At 35.3% G+C, this 22342-nt stretch overlaps 1 protein-coding gene across 1 annotated transcript in view; it reads left to right on the top strand.

Annotated features, from left to right (window-relative positions):
- LOC149776191 (ras-related protein M-Ras-like) overlaps positions 1–22342 on the top strand; it is a 67276-nt gene that overhangs the window by 21975 nt on the left and 22959 nt on the right. Inside the window, exons 3-5 of the mRNA XM_089942511.1 lie at positions 4071–4170; positions 13594–13673; positions 16987–17075. Coding sequence (XP_089798637.1) covers positions 4071–4170; positions 13594–13673; positions 16987–17059 — 253 coding nt within the window. The 3' untranslated portion in view covers positions 17060–17075. The remainder of the gene's footprint in view (positions 1–4070; positions 4171–13593; positions 13674–16986; positions 17076–22342) is intronic.

Genomic DNA, 22342 nt, shown 5'->3' with positions numbered 1-22342 from the left:
TCCACTACCTTAGGCATTATCATTCATGCTGTCTATTTTTCTGGTTTCCACTTCCTTAGGCATTATCATCATTCATGCCATTTCTCTGGTTTGTACTGCCTTTGGCATTACCATCATTCATGCTATCTATTTCTCTGGTTTCCACTACCTTAGGCATTATCATCATTCATGCTATCTATTTCTCTGGTTTCCACTACCTTAGGCATTATCATCATTGATGCTATTGAAAGTACTTTGCATAATTGGATTCTAACTTGTACTTCAGATTGAAAAAAAAACTTTTAACTGACTAACATACATGCATGCTTGCAACTCGAGTCCAGATACAAACAATATAGACCATGATTTGCTGTTGCATAATGCACCAGCACATGAGGGTCTGTGGATTTTGTTCTGCTGGTTAGTCCTAGCAAACTCCATAGATCCAGATCTGTTGGCACATTATACTATTGCAGATCTGGGTCTATGCAGTTTGCTGTTGTAGCCAACTTATAAGCAAATATTTGCAGCATATATGTTGTGTACAACACCTGTCAGTATCATAAACCTGTAAAGTTTATAGAAATAGATTATTACAGTATTTCTCCTCTGATAAATCATAAGGGTCAGTCAGATAAACTTGCCATAAAGTAGACTGTGGTATTCTTTGAAAATATTTACCAGACTTTTGTTGAAATGAAGTGTGGGCATATCATCAAGCTTAGGCTCATCACAGGATAAATTTAGTAACATGTTTACAACTGTATAAGAGGCACCCTGGGAGGGGCCAAACCTGGAAATAATCATTATGTCCATCTGTTCATCCATTGTGGGGGGTTGGGTTTAATGTGGTCCAGGCCACTTACCTTTATAGATGACTCCCTAATCAGTCACTTGTCTCTGAGCAAGTTTGAGTCTTGGCTTGACCAATATGGGTATGTGACTAAGCTTGGCAGTAGCTTCCCATGTATTGGTAGTTCTTTTCCAGATTCTTCCTCCATCAAATATTCAAGCTGCCATGTATAGACTAGCATATGCTGAAAAATGGTGTTAAACCCCACAACACCAAGAAAATCATCCATCTGGCTGTATGTCCATCCATCTACAAAATGATTTCTGCAAGATGACTTTACTGGAAATTTTTGGATTGGACCAGATTTGATATCATATGCAGCTTTGTACTCATGAGACCTCATAATAGATTTATTTCCAGCCCTCTCATCATTTGGAGGAGTTATGGTCCCTGATTGCTTATCTGCCTAACTTTACTTTCCACAATTTAGCTTCTTTTTCTAAAGTTACACATCAATCAAATATGGCTTGCAGCTTTATATTAATGAGACCTTAAATGTATCAGATTTTCAGCTTTCCATGTTATTTGCAGGAGTTATGTCCCCTGATTGTTCATCCTCTTTTTCTTTGGCTTATGCAGCATAACATTAGCAACATTTTGTTTGATTTCAACTAAATCTGGTGTGTAGCTTTGAGGAGCTCTCGAGTCATCTGGTATGCAGTTTTGAGGAGCCCTCAAGTCATGTGGTATGCAGCTTTGAGGAGACCTTGAGTTATCTGGTATGCAGCTTTGAGGAGCCCTTGAGTCATCTGGTATGCAGCTTTGAGGAGCCCTTGAGTTATCAGGTATGCAGCTTTGAGGAGCCCTTGGGTCATCTGGTATGCAGCTTTGAGGAGACCTTGAGTCGGCTGGCATGAGGCTTTGAGGAGACCTTGAGTCAGTTGGTATGTAGCTTTGAAGAGACCTTGAGTCAACTGGTATGCAGCTTTGAGGAGACCTTGAGTCAGCTGGTATGCAGCTTTGAGGAGCCCTTGAGTCAGCTGGTATGCAGCTTTGAGGAGCCCTTGAGTCAGCTGGCATGTAGCTTTGATGAGCCCTTGAGTCAACTTGTATGCATTTTTGAGGAGACCTTGAGTCAGCTGGTATGCAGCTTTGAGGAGACCTTGAGTCAGCTGTTATGCAGCTTTGAGGAGCCATTGAATCAGCTGGTATGCAGCTTTGAGGAGCCACTGAGTCAGCTGGCATGTAGCTTTGTGGAGCCCTTGAGTCAGCAGGCATGTAGCGTTGATGAGACCTTGAGTCAGCTGACATCTAGCTTTGATGAGCCCTTGAGTCATCTGGCATGTAGCTTTGATGAGACTTTAATTGAACTGGCATGTAGCTTTGATGAGCCCTGGAGTCAACTGGCATTTAGCTTTGATGAGACCTTAATTGAGCTGGCATGTAGCTTTGATAAGACCTTAATTGAGCTGGCATTTAGCTTTGATGAGCCTTTGAGTCAGCTGGCATGTAACTTTGATGAGCCTTTGAATCAGCTAGCATGTAGCTTTGATGAGCCTTGAGTCAGCTAGCACATAGATTTGATGAGCCTTTGAGTCAGTGGCATGTAGCTTTGATGAGCCCTTGAGTCAGCAAGCATGTAGCTTTGAGGAGCCTTTGCGTCAGCTGGCATGTAGCTTTGATGAGCCCTTGAGTCAGCTGGCATATAGCTTTGATTAGCCTTTGAGTCAGCTTTCATGTAGCTTTGATGAGACCTTGAGTCAGCTGGCATGTAGCTTTGATGAGACCTTGAGTAGCTAGCATGTAGCTCTGATGAGACATTGAGTCATCTTGCATTTAGCTTTGATGAGACCTTAATTGAGAGTTGGATTTACATCATGCCTTGACATCCTTTACATGAGTTATGTCTGCTGGTTTGCGTGTTTATTTGTGTAAGGCATTGTTCATGCTATTGTAGTAAGTGAAGCCGTTGAAAATGCACACATGACTAATAACTTGAGTTTTGTACAGAATATAAAATGATCCAGCTTGAAAAATATGGCAGTCTTATAAAGTTGGAGATCTTACAGAGGTATCTTAGAGCAAGTTTGATTGTACAGTTTAAATCATGCTCTTTTGGAAATGCATTTATATAGTATATTAACACTATTTACACTGACTGCATATGTTATACATATATGTATATAGGTGTGTGTATATGTATATATGTGTTTTTATGTATATATATATATATATATATATATATATATATATATATATATATATATATATATAAGTTATATGTTTGTTCTTTCTTTAACTTTATCCTGTGGTGTGATTATTTTCTCATTTTGATCCATTTGAAATCTTTTCTCTCAATCATGAATCTCATGATTTGTCAGGGCTGGATATTAAGCACATCAAGATGGCCAGTCCAAGGGATTGTATGTCAAGTCCATGCTCAGTGCCCCAGGTGGTCCAGACTTCCGAAGCACTCATCTTTACAGTTCTCTGACACCTCACCTTTATCCACTTAGGTTAATGTCTTGGCTCAGCCAATGTGGATATGTGAGAAAGCTCATCCAGTAGCTTCGCCTGGGTCAGAATTCTTTCTGGGATTGTCCCGGGTTCTTCCTGCACCAAATAAACTGGCTGCCATGTATAGCTTGTCTTGCGCTGAAAAATGACGTGAAAGCCACAAAGAAGCCCAATCTAAGGAGGTATAAAAATGTCAGCAATTGAAGCTTGTATCAAAACCTAGTGCAAATATTGTGTCTTTGACCATGACCCCAGGACCTAAGGATGAATGAGCACTTCAGAGCAAATCATCTTTAGCTTTCTTTTATAATGAGTCATCTCAAAGACAAACAGTCTCCATCAAGTGGGTTCAGGAAATACTATATATGTATGCATATGTGTGTATATAAAGTATATATCCTAGCTTCCTATATGTCAAATCCAACAGCAAACAAGATAGACCCAGATCTTTTATTGCACAATATGCTGGCAGATCAAGGTCTGCATCTTTTGTTCTACTGAATACTCCAAATAAACTGCATGGACCTAGACCTACCAGCACATTGTGCACTGACAGATCTGGGTCTGTGCAGTTTGCAGTTGGACTTGACTTATAAGCAGGTATATAATGTACATTAAGCAATAGTCAATGCAGAGCTTTCACTCAAAACATTATTGCCAGTTTTCTGTGTTTGTGATTTTGGTCCAAGGTCTAAACAGTGAGGGAGTGTGACCTTTTCAGTCAGCCATAATTCAAAATAATCTTTATGAAACTAATAGTTTTTATTTTTATTTTCCCCAGGGACAATTACCCAATGTTAATGGTAGCCAACAAGATTGATCTTGTCCAGCAAAGGAAGGTAACTGAGGATCAGGGGAAAGAACTTGCGAGGAGTCTGAGGGTAAGTCAGACTCTAAACTGATTTAAATTTTATATGAGGTGCAGGATCTATTTACATGCCACTTTAGGGGATGAACAAGTTTAACTGCTATGAGAAGTCTGTTTAATAGAGGAAGAATTTATAATTGCTGGCTTGTGTTGGGCATATTATGTTGTGGTGTTGTCAATCTGTCTGCTTTTCCATCCATTTGCAGTTGCTTCTCTGGTCCATATCATTGTAATTGTTGGAAGGATTTCATGCAAATAGCCAAAGTCTACATCATGACTAGATGTTGTGTCAGGTCCCCTGTCTCAAGGTCAATCGAAAATGTGATTCTTTGACTGGTATTCATGTTTGTAGTATAACTTCTAAACCGCTGAATACATTTTAATGAATCTTTTTTCAAGTATATGTTTTGGCTAGGTAGTGAATTGCATTCTTTAGCCCCGTCCCCCTTCTTCAAAGTCAGGGTCAGGGTAATACAAAATGTAATTCTGTGATTTACATCCTTTTATAGAATATAACCACTGATGATATTTTAATGACATTTGAGTCAGTTGTGTATGGTATAGCAGGTGTGTCATATACCATAGTCATGTAATGTATAGAAAGTATGTTGCATTCTATAGCTATGCCCTTGGCCTCAAGTTGAAGGTCACAACAAGGGAAGATTTAACTCTTTGCCTGGAGTATAACTTTTGAACCACGGAAGATGTTGAAAAATTAAACAGTATAAATCGTGATCAGTACATGTGACAGCCCAAGACAAAGATAAATATGTTGATGATATCAGTCAATTTGCAGCTATAACTCTACAACCATTGAGACTTTTTTTTAAACTTTGGCCTGTTCATTATGTTCATTTGACATTTCTTGTGTCCTAAGTCATATGCCTTGACCTCAAGATCAAGGTGAGATAATGCAACTCAGTTTCCTGTTTCCTTATCCAAGTTGTCACTTTTAAAGCCCATCGTATATTTTAATTAAACTTGACTGAGGTCTGTACCTAATTATAGGGTATTTAAGGTCCTTAGTACAAAAAAGGTCTTAAAACTAAACATAATATGAGGCTTTACATTTAAAAGATATAGGTCAAGTTTGATTGTCACTCTTTTTGAACAAATGTTTCAGCTATGGCCCTCTTTGACTTTGAACTTTACCCTTCACCCACATTATATTGGCATTGGCATATGTGTCACACTAGGCACATATCAGGGCTTTTTTTCTCCCTTTTCCAAAAATAATGGACCCAGTTTCCATTCTTTATCATACTTTTAACAAATATCACTGTAAATGTGATACTTAATGGAATTTAAGTAAAACAAAATGTCACTTGGGAAAAACTCTCACAAGCTGCATACAAGAGGTACACTATAGCTGTTCACTCAAATAGCATATCATACAAGCAAGGTACTGTTGAGTCTAAGGGCTTTTGTAGATAGAATTGGCTATTTCCACTGATGTCAGGATGAAACAGCTATACTAGTACAAATCACGATTTTTCTTGTCTATATAGTTGGTTGTATAAACAAATAATAAGTTTCTGGTTTTAGGCACAATGTCTAATTCATGCTTATATAGCTATTCAAGTACATATGTAGAACAAACCTACAGGTTTTTGCTCCACAGTTATGACTGCATTGGAGACCAATGAAGGCAGTGTTTTGGGTAATAAAGCCAGTATCTAAGTGTTGACTGTAAACAAGTGAGGCTTTTTGGGGTTAAGATGCTATTTTAACATCTGTACCTGTTAGTATATTGTATACACTTATAACTGAAGGTGGAAAGAGGTGAACTTGCTTCCCCTTGCACGTTTGATATGTAAAATAACTGTGAAAATAGATGAACAGAAAATTTGATTCCACTGTATAAAATCGATCTTATTCTACTCCTTTTCATATGTAATGTGTGTAAGGAATAATGAAAATTAGTTAAGTTTGGTTGTGATTATTAGCTTCCCTTACCATAAGGCCATGTGAGCTTATGGTATGGACCTGCATCCATTGTGCATTATCTGTCATGCTTCGTCCATCAACATTTGCTATTTTAAACTTCTTGTAGAAAGAACTGTAGAAATTTCAACCCAGCTTGGCAGTGAGCATCCAGGCAGGAAGTGCCTATAGGTTGATACAAACGATGCCCATCCATCGAATATGGCTATGATTAAAAACAAATTGGATATTCTATACAACTTGCTCAACATGATTTATACAGATGATGCTAATTTGCTTTTGGACATTGATGATGCTTCCACTAAAACCTAATTAAAAGATACTAGAAGACCAATTACACTTTACAAGACTTATTTAATTATTATTTTTTCTTAAAGTGTTGCCACCAGTAGGCATTCAAAACATGTTCATTAATTTAAATGTCATGATACCCATATATCTTCATACTGTATTGAGGATTTTTTAAAAGAAAATTTAACATACTATGCAATATTTTGTATTAAAAACTTAAAATTCCATTATTTTGATAACCAGTAAATATCATTTTCAGAATGAGCAGTGCTGTCAGGCTTGCATTTGCCAATATTAATCATGACTTTATTTACATTCAGCAAATAGGGGCCTTTTTGTGGGATCTTCTGTAGGGGCCTTTTTGGGGTATCTTCTGTAAGATAAATGTTAGTCGCTCCTGCCCCTGCATTGCAAGCTGATTCATGAGTTGGCCAGTTAAACTCATATGACGGATTGGTATATGCTTTGCAGAGGTTTCAGGGGAAAATGTATTGACTGTCAATAATAATTATAGAATAATATATTATTATGGATCATAGGCACCTAATTATGAGCCACAGAACCAGCCTGTGTGTGGTGGTACTGTATATTAAATATCATATTTAAAAGTTGTTGTTGTTGTAGGGTTTAACACCATTTTTCAGCACAAGATAGGTTACACATGGCGGCCAGTATAATTGGTGGAGGGATAACCCTGGGATGAACCACCGATCCATGAAAGCTACTGGCAAGCTTTCTCATGTACCAACATTAGCCGAGCCTAAGACTTGAACCCATGGAGACCATGGTGAGATGGCAGTGATCCTGAATGGTGAGCGCTTTAGACCACTTGGTGCCCCCCATATTTAAAAGAATGAAGATATTAGACTGGCTGGAAATAATTACTGGAAAGCAAAATTGACATTGATTTTGTTGCAGGTGAAGCCTATGTTTGGGTAAATTTTATGCAGGAGATGATATGAACCCAGACCTGCCCTTATGCCAATTTACTTGGGTTGATCCCAAATTTTTTTAAAATCCAGAAATCCTGATTTCATGCCTGTTTTGCCTAAAAATCCAAATTTAAAAACAAGGCAAAACAATATTTAAGATACATTTTGATTCATGATGGCTGTGCAAAGAGAGCAAAAGGGATGCACAAATTCTGTGAAGAATACACTATAATCATACTGTGAAAATCTATAAATTTTCCATTTATGTCTTTTATGCTGATATTTATAGTGTTAATTGAATTAACACAAAATATCAGTATCAGTAGCATTCATCTTTAAGTTAAGTAAATATTATAAGATAGTGGAGATGTAAATTCCTTTATAAATATATGGTTGCAAACATGGATCCTTATTTTTTTTCTCCAAGTCCTTATTTTTTACTTTGGTATCCAGTCCTACTGGATGTAAATGGGAATATCTTGCAGAGTGGGAATGTTTTAGCGGATACCTGCAAGGCAGACCTGCCAAACCATGTGATTTTACCATAAGTCTTACAGAAATGACCATTAAAATATTGACTCTGGGAATATTTCAAAAATAATGGAAATATGTTTGTTTCATTAAAATTCTGATACTGGCTATTCCATGTTTGATTCAGTCTGGGTTTTATGCTTACATAATTATTTTAAATGGCATCTGACATGTGATACATTTTCAAAACAAAAGGGACAAAAAGCCATTTAAAAACTTTAAATAGTCAACAGAGTTGAATAAAAAGGGATGTTCAGAATTCTTGGGGGAAATGACCTGGAGGGCAATGGTTATGTTTATCGGACATCATGTGTCGAATTGAGTATGTCTCATGGTGGGAGAAATGATTGCCATTGTCACTTGAAATTGGGGTGGGGGGAGCCAAGGATTACATCAAGATGATCATTGTGCTCCATAGGATTTGGAACTGAAGTTTGTGAAACAATGCTAGAGGTAATTAAGGCCTAAGTGTACCTTACACAATGCTAGAGGTAATTAAGGCCTAAGAGTACCTTACACAATGCTAGAGGTAATTAAGGCCTAAGTGTACCTTACACAATGCTAGAGGTAATTAAGGCCTAAGTGTACCTTACACAATGCTAGAGGTAATTAAGGCCTAAGAGTACCTTACACAATGCTAGAGGTAATTAAGGCCTAAGAGTACCTTACACAATGCTAGAGGTAATTAAGGCCTAAGAGTACCTTACACAATGCTAGAGGTAATTAAGGCCTAAGTGTACCTTACACAATGCTAGAGGTAATTAAGGCCTAAGTGTACCTTACACAATGCTAGAGGTAATTAAGGCCTAAGTGTACCTTACACAATGCTAGAGGTAATTAAGGCCTAAGTGTACCTTACACAATGCTAGAGGTAATTAAGGCCTAAGTGTACCTTACACAATGCTAGAGGTAATTAAGGCCTAAGTGTACCTTACAAAATTTGTGGTTAAGCATAATGTTTACTGTCACTTCATCACAACAACAAACATCTCTGATTACATTTCTGAACTTTTTAAATGATTGTTTTTAAACTTGGCAATATCAATGATATTTTATTACACCTTGATGAAAATTCATCTGACTTGTGGAAAAATATTGACTGAGAAAGTCCTTTTTAAGGTTGGCAGATTTGGCAAGTTAATATTTCTCAACATTGCCTGGCACAGCATGCTGTATCATTTTCAGCATTTTTTAAGTTTCCTTTTAGATAGATCATGCACAGGATGTAAGCATGCTTTGTCAGTCTCATGGTGAAAGTATGGTGATGTTACCAGATATTGATATTACATCCCATGGAAACTGAATTTAGTTGTCTCCGCTTATATTGATCTCAACAGCATTAGAATGAATTCTTAATAAAGCATCCTACTGACTCAGATTTCTTGGCAAACTGCTCTTCCATTTACCTATTAGGTCGATATCAGCCAGGTGAGCAAGTTGCAGACCTACTTTGACTCATTTTACAAATTGGTAAAAAAATCCAGGTGCAAAATGCATAATGGCATTCATACATTTTTCAGAAAGAACCAGTAAGTATCCAGCTTTTCTTAAAGAATTAGCAGAACTGATTGTATGTGGTACAAGTTTTAGTATTTATAAAATAATATGGGCTGTGATAACTTTTCCCTACATATGTAACTTTGGTATTGCTTAAGGCAGATATTACAGAATGCAAAACTAATTTCCAATACATCAGTCTCCAGATTTCCTAAGATGTAATAGTTATGTCCCTTTGCACCATGACAGAGGATGTAGGGGAAAATATATTTTTTAATTTAAGAAACAATTTCAGCGAAAAGAATCAAGAATAAGCAGAATTTTATTGAAGATTTACTATAAACAGGAACTAAATTCTAACATATTTTGTGCAAGACCATTAACAGAAAAGATGGCATGATGTTATACTACATATCCAGGTACATGTACTGCTCACAGGTACAAGGTAAAAGTGACCATACGGTGCTAGTTTAACATTACTTAACATAAAGCTGCTGAAACATGTTTATTGTGAAAAAATAATGGAAGAAAAATTACTTTCTTTACAAAGTGTTAGTAGAATTGAGTAATTTACATGTACTGAAACAGTAGGTAAAGTTTCGAAATGCAGAAAAATGGAAGGACATTCACACCTGCAATGGGTCTAGAATTCTAATTTTGTGAATGATTTGTTAGTCTGAAGATAATCATTTCTTATATTAAGTTATTGATTTAATTTGATGGTAATGCCATAATATATCTGTCCAGTGTCTTCAGGATGCATAAAACCTTACTCTGTTAACCATGATGTCGGCCACCATGCACAGAAGTAATTAAACATGCTTACCTTGGTGAAATTATTTTGAAAATGAGCTAGGTTTTATTTTCAAAACAAATTTCATTTTGATTATATATGATTCTAAGAAAGGTATAATTTTGGTTTTTTATTATTTTTCAATTTTTTTTAATCTATTCAACCATTTGGATCAGGATTTTAATTCCATCTACTCTCACACATTTCACTTTCACACTTCACTTGTAGTCCTAGTTTTTGTTGTTGTTTGTTTTATAAGCAGAGTGAAGTTAAGCAGTATTTGCAAATAATTCAAACCAGTCCTTTCTTCTTAAAACAGGATACAACTTTTGATTTAATTATTTATGAAACTAATCCTCAGTTAATGACATCAGCATGTCTGTGATCCACGCAGTGATCCCCAAATTGAGAATGTGATGCCATTTACATAATTTCTAATACTGCCTATTTTTTAAATGTTAGGTATGTGCTTTACCTAATAATCTCTGACCTATTGCAAGAGACATGACTGTTACATCACTTGAGATAATGTGTTGATCAGGGCATAGATTTCGTTTTTGACAGATCCAATGACATATATACATGTACATAGAATGTATAATGTAACAAATGCATATACAAAGATTATATAATGTAATAAATGCAACATATACATAGATTGTATAATATAATAAATATAACACACGTACATAGATTGTATAAAATAATAAATGTATGTACATAGATGCTATAATGTAATAAATGTAACACATGTACATATGGTATAATGTAATAAATGTTTATCACTATGTATGTAGACAGTTTAGACTAATATACTTTATGACTTTCAGATCATGAGATAAGCCATGTATCTTCTTGCATATACAGAGATGGTATAATGTAATAAATGTAACACATGTACATATGATATAATGTAATAAATGTTGATCGCTATATATGTAGACAGTTTAGACTAATATACTTTATGACTTTCAGATCATGAGATAAGCCATGTATCTTCTTGCATATACATAGATGGTATAATGTAATTATAACACATGTACATATGGTATAATGTAATAAATGTTGATCACTATATATGTAGACAGTTTAGACTAATATACTTTATGACTTTCAGATCATGAGATAAGCCATGTATCTTCTTGCATATACATAGATGGTATAATGTAATTATAACACATGTACATATTGTGTATTGTAATGTTTATCACTATATATGTAAAAGACTGTTTTGACTAATGTACTTTTGACTTTCAGACCTCAAGGTAAGCCATGTATCTTCTTGCATATTTTATGCACAAACAAATTGATTATTTATAAATGCCTTCAGATTATTAAAAATCATACAGTTTGATACAGGACACAATGTTGTGATGGCACATTCAATCAGTATGAATTATGCTATCAGGACAATATGTTGTGATGGCACATTCAATCTATGTAAATTATGCTATCAGGACAATATGTTGTGATGGCACATTCAGTCTATGTAAATTATGCTATCAGGACAATATGTTGTGATGGCACATTCAATCTGTGTAAATTATGCTATCAGGACAATATGTTGTGATGGCACATTCAATCTATGTAAATTATGCTATCAGGACAATATGTTGTGATGGCACATTCAATCAATGTAAATTATGCTATCAGGACAATATGTTGTGTTGGCACATTCAATCTATGTAAATTATGCTATCAGGACAATATGTTGTGATGGCACATTCAATCTATGTAAATTATGCTATCAGGACAGTATGTTGTGATGGCACATTCAATCAATATAAATTATGCTATCAGGACAAAATGTTGTGATGGCACATTCAGTCAGTATAAATTATGCTAACAGGACAATATGTTGTGATGGCACATTCAATCTATGTAAATTATGCTATCAGGACAATATGTTGTGATGGCACATTCAATCTATTTAAATTATGCTATCAGGACAATATGTTGTGATGGCACATTCAGTCAATATAAATTATGCCAGAGGTGGGCAAACTTTCCAGTGCAAGTGCCGCATACACAAATTTACACCTTGTCGCAGACCGCATAGTTCATTAAGTAAAATAATTAATATTCGAAGTAGCAAAAACAAAAGGTTTTTCTAAATAACATCATAATTAATTTTCAGTTGTTAATATGTTGTTAATATTTGAAAACTTAAGCTGAAACTTCAAAAGAAGCACATTTATTTGATAAACAGAGTAACATAAACAGAGTCAGTGCAAATGATGACTTGTTCCTAGGTCACATGAAAACCCTTGGTGGGTCACATGAAAGCCCTTGGCGGGCCGCGGGCTGTAGTTTCCCACCCCTGAATTATGCTAACAGGACCAAATGTTGTGATGGCACATTCAGTCAATATAAATTATGCTATCAGGACCAAATGTTGTGATGGCACATTCAATCAGTATAAATTATGCTAACAGGACCAAATGTTGTGATGGCACATTCAGTCAGTATAAATTATGCTATCAGGACCAAATGTTGTGATGGCACATTCAATCAGTATAAATTATGCTAACAGCACCAAATGTTGTGATGGCACATTCAGTCAATATAAATTATGCTATCAGGTCCAAATGTTGTGATGGCACATTCAATCAGTATAAATTATGCTAACAGGACAAAATGTTGTGATGGCACATTCAGTCAATATAAATTATGCTATCAGGACAAAATGTTGTGATGGCACATTCAATCAGTATAAATTATGCTAACAGGACAAAATGTTATGATGGCACATTCATTCAATCAGTATAAATTATGCTAACAGGACAAAATTTTGTGATGGCACATTCAGTCAATATAAATTATGCTAACAGGACAAAATGTTGTGATGGCACATTCAATCAGTATAAATTATGCTAACAGGACAAAATGTTGTGATGGCACATTCAGTCTATGTAAATTATGCTATCAGGACAAAATGTTGTGATGGCACATTCAGTCTATGTAAATTATGCTATCAGGACAAAATGTTGTGATGGTACAGTCGATTGATATAAATTATGCTATCAGGACAAAATGCTGTTATGGCACATTCAATCTATGTAAATTATGCTGTCATTACAATAAGTTTCACATGTTCTGTGTTGTTTTGAAATGAGAGTACATGTACTTACAAGATACTTGCTGTGAGAGTACTCACTCAGTCTAGAGCCATAGCATTTAATGTACTTGAATTTAGTCACAATCACTAACCCATTTGATACATTCAAAAAGGCATAAGTAGTTTCATGAAGATTAAGACTGGAATTGCAAGTTTGTGTGTTTTGCAATTCTTGCAAAATATCCCATCAAATTAAAAAAACAAATAAGAAACATTGCAGTTAGTTTCAAACCAGGACTAAAGACCCAATTTCTTAAATTCTTAATTATAGTTCTAACTTATAACCTATGAGAGTGTGTGATATTTCTAAATATTCCATTTCATTTCCAGGTACCGTACATAGAAGCAAGTGCCAAAGATCCACCAGTCAATGTAGATTTAGCATTCCATGCGCTTGTTAGAGTAATTAGGTAAATTAGTTGACACATTGATTTAGATATCATTATTGCTGCAGTAGGAAATATTCTTAAAGGCAGCACATGTGTTCTTTGAACAGCATAATTGACAGAAGCTCATGTACATATCCCAATGTTTTAGCTTGTGGATACTGTTATACCATCCAATTTTCCATCTGTGTATCTATCCATCAGTTACTAAACTGACAGAGTGCTCAATAATTAATAGTTCAATTACAAGGGTACCTTTGGTTTTAGATTGGCTCCTCTCTTGTTCCAAGCAAGTTGCCCATCAGACTTGTAAAATAAAAAGGCAATAAATCTACCTTATTGATTTATTTTGCATGACAAAACTTTGAGTGACAAAACACAGTTGATTGATCTTAAACTGTCGGGAAAGACAACAGTAACCTATTATATTTAGCACCAGTTGAGATGTCCTTCACCAATAGGAATATTATATGCGCACTTGTATACAAAGCCTTAGCTTTATGTACAGAATAAAGGAGAAGAATACTATTTCTGTTTCCACATTTCATTGATTACCTGTGATTAACATTCCGTTGTCCTTTATGAATAATAATGATCCGCTATGGCAATTCAGATCCTGCTCACATTCATTGCCACTGGGTCAGAACATATATACTGGTTTCTGTTTGTTGTTTTGACAGTTAAGCTAATGCAGGGAAAATATTAGGAATGGATGATTTTGGTGCAACTGGAATAGGAGTCAGTAATTTGTTTTGAAGGTTTTTGCCCTATGCCTGTGTCTGAAAGAATGTTTCTATAGAGCACTGATTACTGGTTAGATATTAACCAAACTTGGGACATAGGTTACTCATGTGGTAACCATTTTCACAAGTGTTATAATTTTGGGAACACATAAGAGGGTGGTGTGTGTGTGTGAAAATTCAATCATACAAAAGGTTGCAATTGCTGTGGATCAAAGTGTCAGGGGTGGGTGAGTAGAGCAGTATCATAAAAAAAAAACATGGAGGTTTTGCCATGGAAATAGCTCTTGAATTTATTTTCTAGATGGCATGAGTGTACTGTGGGATTATTGACTTGATTCTGTTTCAAATTCAAATTTTTGTGCATGAAGAAAATTTTTGAGACTGGGTAACAAGTTCATATTATCTGAATAATACCACTGGCATATGGCCAGAGCCAAGATGGTAGCACATATTCATTATCTGTATGTGTGTGTATATATTACATGCAATTCTGCTGGCGGATGTAGTTTTTGATAAGTCAGGGTGAATGCGAGTGTGGGTGGGTGCTAACAACTTTTGTTGATACATGAGAATCATAATTTCCATTGTCCTATACAAATATTCATGTAATGGATTTTAGTATTTATGGATACAGTAGAACATGTCTTGAAAGACTAACCCTTCTTCCAAAATATTATCCTTTCAAGACAGGTGGTCTTCCATTACATGTAGTAGCACTTTAAAATAAGTCAGTTTGTGCTTTGAGAACCTGGTCTCTTAAGACAGTTGGTTTCTGATTGCAGTGGTCTTTTTGACAGGTTTTGCTGTATCAGATCTGAACAAGTCCTTTGAAGCCAATAAATATATGAGAAACCTTTTGTATCAGTTAAGCCAATGTGCAGTGCTCACAACTTAATGTTTCAGTAAGTTGGAGTTGCCCCCCCTTTTACATCAGAACTTGTATCCAGTGTAAGCAATGAACTAAAGCTTCACAGCAGAAATTACACTCGTAAAACACCGGAGCTAAGCTGATCAGTGTTTTTGCATTTTTTGTTGACAGCATGTGTAGAGACTAAAATAATATATTGTTTGTACTAATAAAGCAGTAAGCACATGGCAGTCAGACAGTCCCAGAATGTTATGTCCATATCAAAGGAAATGATAAAGAATAAACCACAGAGAAAGGATACAAATGTTTACATTTTATTAGAGCTTGTAAGTTATTTTCAGATGCATCAGTGCAAATTTTTAAGAACAATCCACTGATTTGCCAGTTTACCTTTCAAGTATTGTAGTTGACAAAGATAGTTAATCTGTTCATAGCTTGTGTCATCATGTGAATGGAACATTAGTTCTCATCAATGGTCAAAATAAACCAAGTATAGATGTTCAGTAAGCATATATGTTATCACTGTAACACTGTAGCAGTTGATTGATTCTTTCATGTTTGAAAAGTAGATGGTATCTATTGCATTTACAATAATTACATTGAAACTGAATTTAAAAATAAATTTGAAGTGAAAATTTCACTTGAAAAGTCTTTTTTAACTGGTATTTATTTCTTATAATAGTGGCATTTACAAGTATTGTCATTTGATATAGTGTGGGATGCAATACACTGATTGGCATTATAATGATAAATGAGAAAACTGAATGGCATTATAGTGTAGGATAGCATTATGCAAAATGTCATTTTAATGAGACATGGCAGTACTTGGAATGATATCATAGTGAGGGATGCATTACACTGATTGGCATTAGTGATGGTCATGTAAACTGAAAGGCATTATAGTGTATGACAGCAATACTCAAAATGGCATTATAATGAGGGACAGGTGGCTTGAAGTGCATGAGACCTTGAGTGATTCTGATTTCTAGCATTAGACATTCTGATTAAAACTACGATCTTCGACACAAAGGAGATCTGATGGACATTAATACGAAGTTATCTTTTAAATTCACTAATCATGTTGCAGCTTTCACATTTATGAAAGTTAAAAACTTCATTCAGAACATAAACCCCCTTACATCAGACTCGGTTATAATAGTTTACCAAAAAGAAATGAACCATGAAATCCCAGGATCATCAAAACATGATCCTTCATTAGAACCTGTCAGTTCTACTTATTACTTATTATAATTAGATCAGAAGTTTAATCAGATTGACCTTTCTCAGAGTTATGGCCCCTGATTGTCCATCCTCTTACCTTGGTGTCTACAGTATAACATGACTAAGCTTCACTGCATTTCAACCAAATTGCTTGGAACAAAACACATAGTTTTGTCTATACATCAGTATGTAATTTGATACTTCTGGCTTTTAGGCATTTCTTTTCCTCATTGCTTATGGAGTTTTTATTTCTTTTTTTTTACCAAAGTTAGTTTGTATTACTAATAGTAGTAATTGTATATAGAAAAAATGTTTTATGCCCCACTAGTGAGACTTGTGTTACAAAGATTCCTGCACCCCTGGATTCATAGATAAGAAGGTTAATGGATAAAAGAAAAATTGACTTAGATATGGTTAGCTAATGGTCACTTTTAATTATAATCTTCCTGGTCAGTTTATTTATATAGTATGGAAGTGTCTACTTTTAGTTTTGTTCTCGCTTCAGGCAACAGCCAAAGGAGCTAAGGCAGCCCCCTAAACCACGAAGAGGGAAAAGAAGAAGATGTGTTATACTTTGATAATCATTCCTAAAAGGTAATGAATAATATGGAATGAGTAATACATTACCGTTATTATTGCATTGCAATCCCTTTTCCAGGTAATGAATAATATGGAATGAGTAATACATTACCATTATTATTGCATTGCAATCCCTTTTCCAGGTAATGAATAATATGGAATGAGACTTCAGTAATACATTACCGTCATTATTGCATTGCTATCCCTTTTCCAGGTGCTAATTCCCAGTCATAATATTTCCTAGTATAAATGGCAAGAAAGTGTAATCTGAGCATTAAAAGAGCAATCTGTATTTTACATGCCATAAGTACAGAAAAGTTTGAAAAATGTACATTTATTTTTGCTACTTACCTCGATCTGCAGTTAAAATTCTTGTCACAAATTGGCTATATCCATGTTGAGTAGTAGTTAGGATAAGAGTAAAAACACAAATCAAATTTGTAAATTATTTATGCATGACACTAACTTTCACAAGTCTTCATGTCTACAGTAGCTTTCACAAAAGGTTGCAAAGTCCACAAATGGTGAATGCTGTAAAGTGCTAATGATTTGTCCTTTTCTGCATGCAACATGTTTTTAAGTTTAACAAAATCCATCTCCTGTAATGTTTTTCAATCGTGTAACATCCAAAAGACACATCAGTAAAGCCCGTTTTTCGTAATATCTGGTGCAAAATTTTTATAATTTAGACTGGTCTGCTATGTATGTTTATATAAAAAAGAATGAATTTGTGGCACATGGTTTCACATTCAAGAAAGCCCTCTGTTTTCTTGGAACTGATTAATGTACAGTTACTATAAATAGAAAATAAGAAAATTAGAAGAAGGTCTAATGATGAATAAATGCACAACAGCCAATTGCCCCACAATATGAACCTCAAACTGTAATCGCTATTCTGTCGTGTTCTCTCCTGATGTCTTGGATCTGAAATTGGAAACATTTTTTTAAAATTTAAATTGTTAGCTTTTACCCAGTTGCCCATTTTATTATCCAGGTTATTATCAACAGGCAGATACCCAAGTACCCAGGTACTTGTTGACACCTTTATCTGGTATACACAAATGTTTGTCAAGTAAATAATCCTGAAATTGTTGAACTAAACAAGTCCAGCTTTCTCAAAGCAGTGGGTACAAATTAAGTCCAGTACTTCGCATTGCATGTGAGCCATAATTATCGATTCAGCATGAATCAACTTGATTGGTGATGTTTGAGGTAAAGTCTAGTGGTTAAAGTTGGTTTGTACACGAGGTAAGCTCAACCAAAGTGATGATTTCATTGTTTTTCAATTGGGTTAGGATCATCACACTTTGATGGGCTCTGAACACATCAAATGTTGACTTATCATGCTAGTTACTTTGTACAGAACGTTGAAGTACCCACGCAAAGGCCTTATTGTACAAAACATTGAAGTACCCACACAAAGGCCTTATTGTACAAAACATTGAAGTACCCAGACAAAGCCTTATTGTACAAAACGTTGAAGTACCCACACAAAGGCCTTATCATACAAAACGTTGAAGTACCCAGACAAAGCCTTATTGTACAAAACGTTGAAGTACCCACACAAAGGCCTTATTGTACAAAACATTGAAGTACCCAGACAAAGCCTTATTGTACAAAACGTTGAAGTACCCACACAAAGGCCTTATCATACAAAACGTTGAAGTACCCACACAAAGGCCATATCGTACAAAACGTTGAAGTGTCCACACAAAGGCCTTATTGTACAAAACGTCGAAGCACCCACACAAAGGCCTTATTGTACAAAACGTTGAAGTACCCACACAAAGGCCTTATTGTACAAAACATTGAAGCTTGAGACCCATGAAAATAGACGATACTATGGTAATTAAATTAATCTCCCCCCACCTCTCGAAAGACATCTTATTATGCCTTAGAATAATAAGCTGTTCATTTCCAGGCAGTATTTTATATTGGATCACCTGCATCAGCATGTAGCAAAGTGTAGGTTTCACATGGTTGTCATCAACAATGTTAACGTTTGTGTAAGTTTGTTTGGTCTTGTATTATGATATGGGTGAGAGAGGTTTTTTTGAAATTTTCTTTAAAATTTTATAATTCAAACAAAATGTTTTAAAATAAATTTTTAGTTTAAAAAAATTGTATCTTTATTTTATTTTGAATTGGTAAATTTTGAAATTTTTACATATTAGCATTTGGAATTAAAAAAAGTTTTCAGCATCTTTATGGGCTGTCCATTTAGTATGTATGCATGGAGGGGGGAGTGGGGTTAACCCAAATGCATATGCTTGCATATGGGTGATGGTGTCTACTGATAATGTACGTACGCATAGAAAATGGGGGGAGCATTAAACCTGGATAATAATTTGTCTAATACCTAACCTGTTCGACTGGGTTCAGTTGGCGTTTAAATTTTAGCAGACACTAGACAAACTTTTTAAAGTTACGCAGCTTATTTCTTTGATGCAGCCACACATTCAACATCAGTGGACTATCTGTTTTATTAAACACTTTAATATTATTAATCCTTGATCTTTACTGAGAATATTAAATATAGGTCATTCTATAGAATTTGAGGGGGCCTCAAGTGTACGTACGCAGGTGGGGGTGTGTGTAAAAAAGTATGCATGTGTACAGGGAGGGGGGAGGGGTCAAGCTTTGCCAGGGTTTTGCATACATACTAAATGGATGGCCCCTTACCTTTTGTATTTTGTTTCATATTGGCGTTTGGTTGGAGAGGTTTGTCACAATAACAACCAGAGTATATTATCATTTCCTGGTATGCTTACATGTAGAGTGACATAAAGCAGATTGACCCTCAGCCTGTGGGTAAAAGAGACAAATATTTACAACCATTTGTGAAAAATTCAGTAATAAATCATAGGAATGTTGAACTTATTAATGCATCAAAATACTCTGTGGTGATCATAAAATTATACAAATGAATTTTAGACATCTTCAGTGTATCCCCTAGGGGTGCAAGAGTGAGAGTCAAAAATCTTCTGGGGGTCAGACTGAGTAAAAACCAAACCTTGGTATCAAAACTGGGGGTCAAATTAAAAATTTGGGGGTCTCTGAAACACAAATGAGGGTAAAGGGAAACACTGCATCTTGTCTGATTATTTGGCATGTTATGTGATCAGAACATCATAACATATCAGCCATTTTGCTGTAGTTAATTTTTACAGCTATAATTTTAAAACAAATTTTTCAGTAGTACACTCCTTCCTTTAACACATTAACCCTTGGAGCTTTTTGTCATTTTGGCCTGAAAATCGAGTAGTAAACACATTTTGAAAGCTATTTCTGAATAGACTCGAAAACACCAAATCTCCAGTCATCTTTCAATAACATACTGCCTAGTGGTGTTAGAAACAGCTATTTGACTCGTGCATGAGCAGAAGGGTAAAAGTTGGATTTTTTATTTTAAAAAATGTAATTTTTTTGCTAAAGGGAGCCATTATTTTTGTATGGAGACCACTCTTTATTCCAAATGCCCATCTTATACTACTTTTTGCAAAGGCTCATCTGTCTGTTTGCAGTTCATACCAGTTTGCCTTAGATCTGAGACCAAAAAGTCTCAAATCAGGGAAACAAAATCGGATTCCAACCAAGGGCGAATTTTGGGTTAAAAAAACAGTTGGGTAAAAAAAATGAGGGTTTTTTATCAGTATTTTGTAGTGCAACTAGATATTCCAGATCATTTGGTATCATTGTAGAGTACATCTGTCTACCTTTCTATAATACCACCCACTTTAGTGTATCATGCATGACCACGACGCTACAGAGCTTGGCAGTAGGCTACTACCTCCTGCCCCATTAAGTCGTCGCTAGGGGTTAATGTGTTAAGATGACGAAGAAATCAATTGAGTGAATTAGAAGTGATTGTACTAATTTTCCAAAATTGTATTCAAGTCTAAAGGAAATAGTTATTATACATATTGGATTCTGTTATCACCTTGTGTTTTTGGCATTTAATTTCCTTTGATATTTTTTGTATACATACTCCTTACAATTAACCATCATATGTAATGCATCTACACTGCAATGGAGTCATTTCCATCACTCTGTGCTATAGGATGGTGCCCATTTTCTTTTTCCATGTATAATTACTTTAAACTAGTAACAGAGTATAGATCCACTGTCTTTTTTTGCCTATGGGTTGAAGAAGGCAGCTCAAAATTAGGTAAATGATTAGACCTGATAATGGTCTTTTCCCATTATTATTGTTCTGCTGATGATAATTTGGCACTAAATAGTTCTGTATGACCGACCATAATAGAAGATATGGAATAGTTATCTCAGTATCTCCATTATTATTAGCAACAGTGTCTTTTATGCCTCACTCTGGAGGTATTTATGCCTCCCTCTGGAAGGCCTTGTGCAGTTTGTGCAGAAACATCTTATGCCATTTGGGTTTGAGATTAAGTTTAAGGTAATAAGTCTTGATGTGTGGTTCTCCAGTGAGATAAACTCTGTGCAAGTACATGCTTTGTACTTCTAAAAGTAATTTGGCAGATCAGACCATGCATGGTCCACCTTTCTGTTATATTTTTTTAATATATATTTGTGTATTGCTTGTCATTTCCATGATTTTGGTCAGTATTCATCAGTAATGAGGTTGAAAATTTACTGATTTTCACTTGCATTTGGAGGGTCGGTGGGTGTGAAAATAAATCAGTGAAATAACATAAAGAAATGTTTGTCATACAGATATCTTATTCACAGCTTCTCCATCCTCTCATAAGCATAAAAATATATACATGGTGATGATAGCATTGTGATATATGACAGCAGGTGGATTTTCATCCAACAGGGTGCATGCAGGCAGATGGGCTTGGCCCAGTGCTCTGGAACAAGGGCTGTATGTCACCTGTACGTGGCTTGAATTGAACTGTGTTTATTTATTGATGAGGATGGACCATCTTCTTAAAAAAGATAGATATTTCCTACCTACTATCTGTAACTAAGCAATATGTATGCTGTTTGATACATGGGAGATAACTCAGATAGTGTTATGTGTATGGTGCTGAGCATGGATTAAGAAATAATGACAACAAAGGTTTGACCTTCAGTTAATGTAAAGAAAATGGTGATAGCCAGTTGACACGGTGCATAGACAATAATACAAATAACTTTAAATAACTGAAAAATTATTGAACTATTTGCATGATTATTTATCTTTTTTTCTGGAGGGTACGTGGAAGTAACTTGTACCAATCATTTTCATATATGATCTTGGCATACTGTGAGAAAACATGTTGATAGTTTGTAATACTATTCTCAAAGAGAAAGAAATT

The sequence above is a fragment of the Sinohyriopsis cumingii genome, chromosome 18 (assembly GCF_028554795.1).
Source record: "Sinohyriopsis cumingii isolate HCF-2022 chromosome 18, ASM2855479v2, whole genome shotgun sequence".
Lineage (NCBI taxonomy): Eukaryota > Metazoa > Mollusca > Bivalvia > Unionida > Unionidae > Sinohyriopsis > Sinohyriopsis cumingii.
This window is presented reverse-complemented; position numbering and strand designations above follow the sequence as displayed.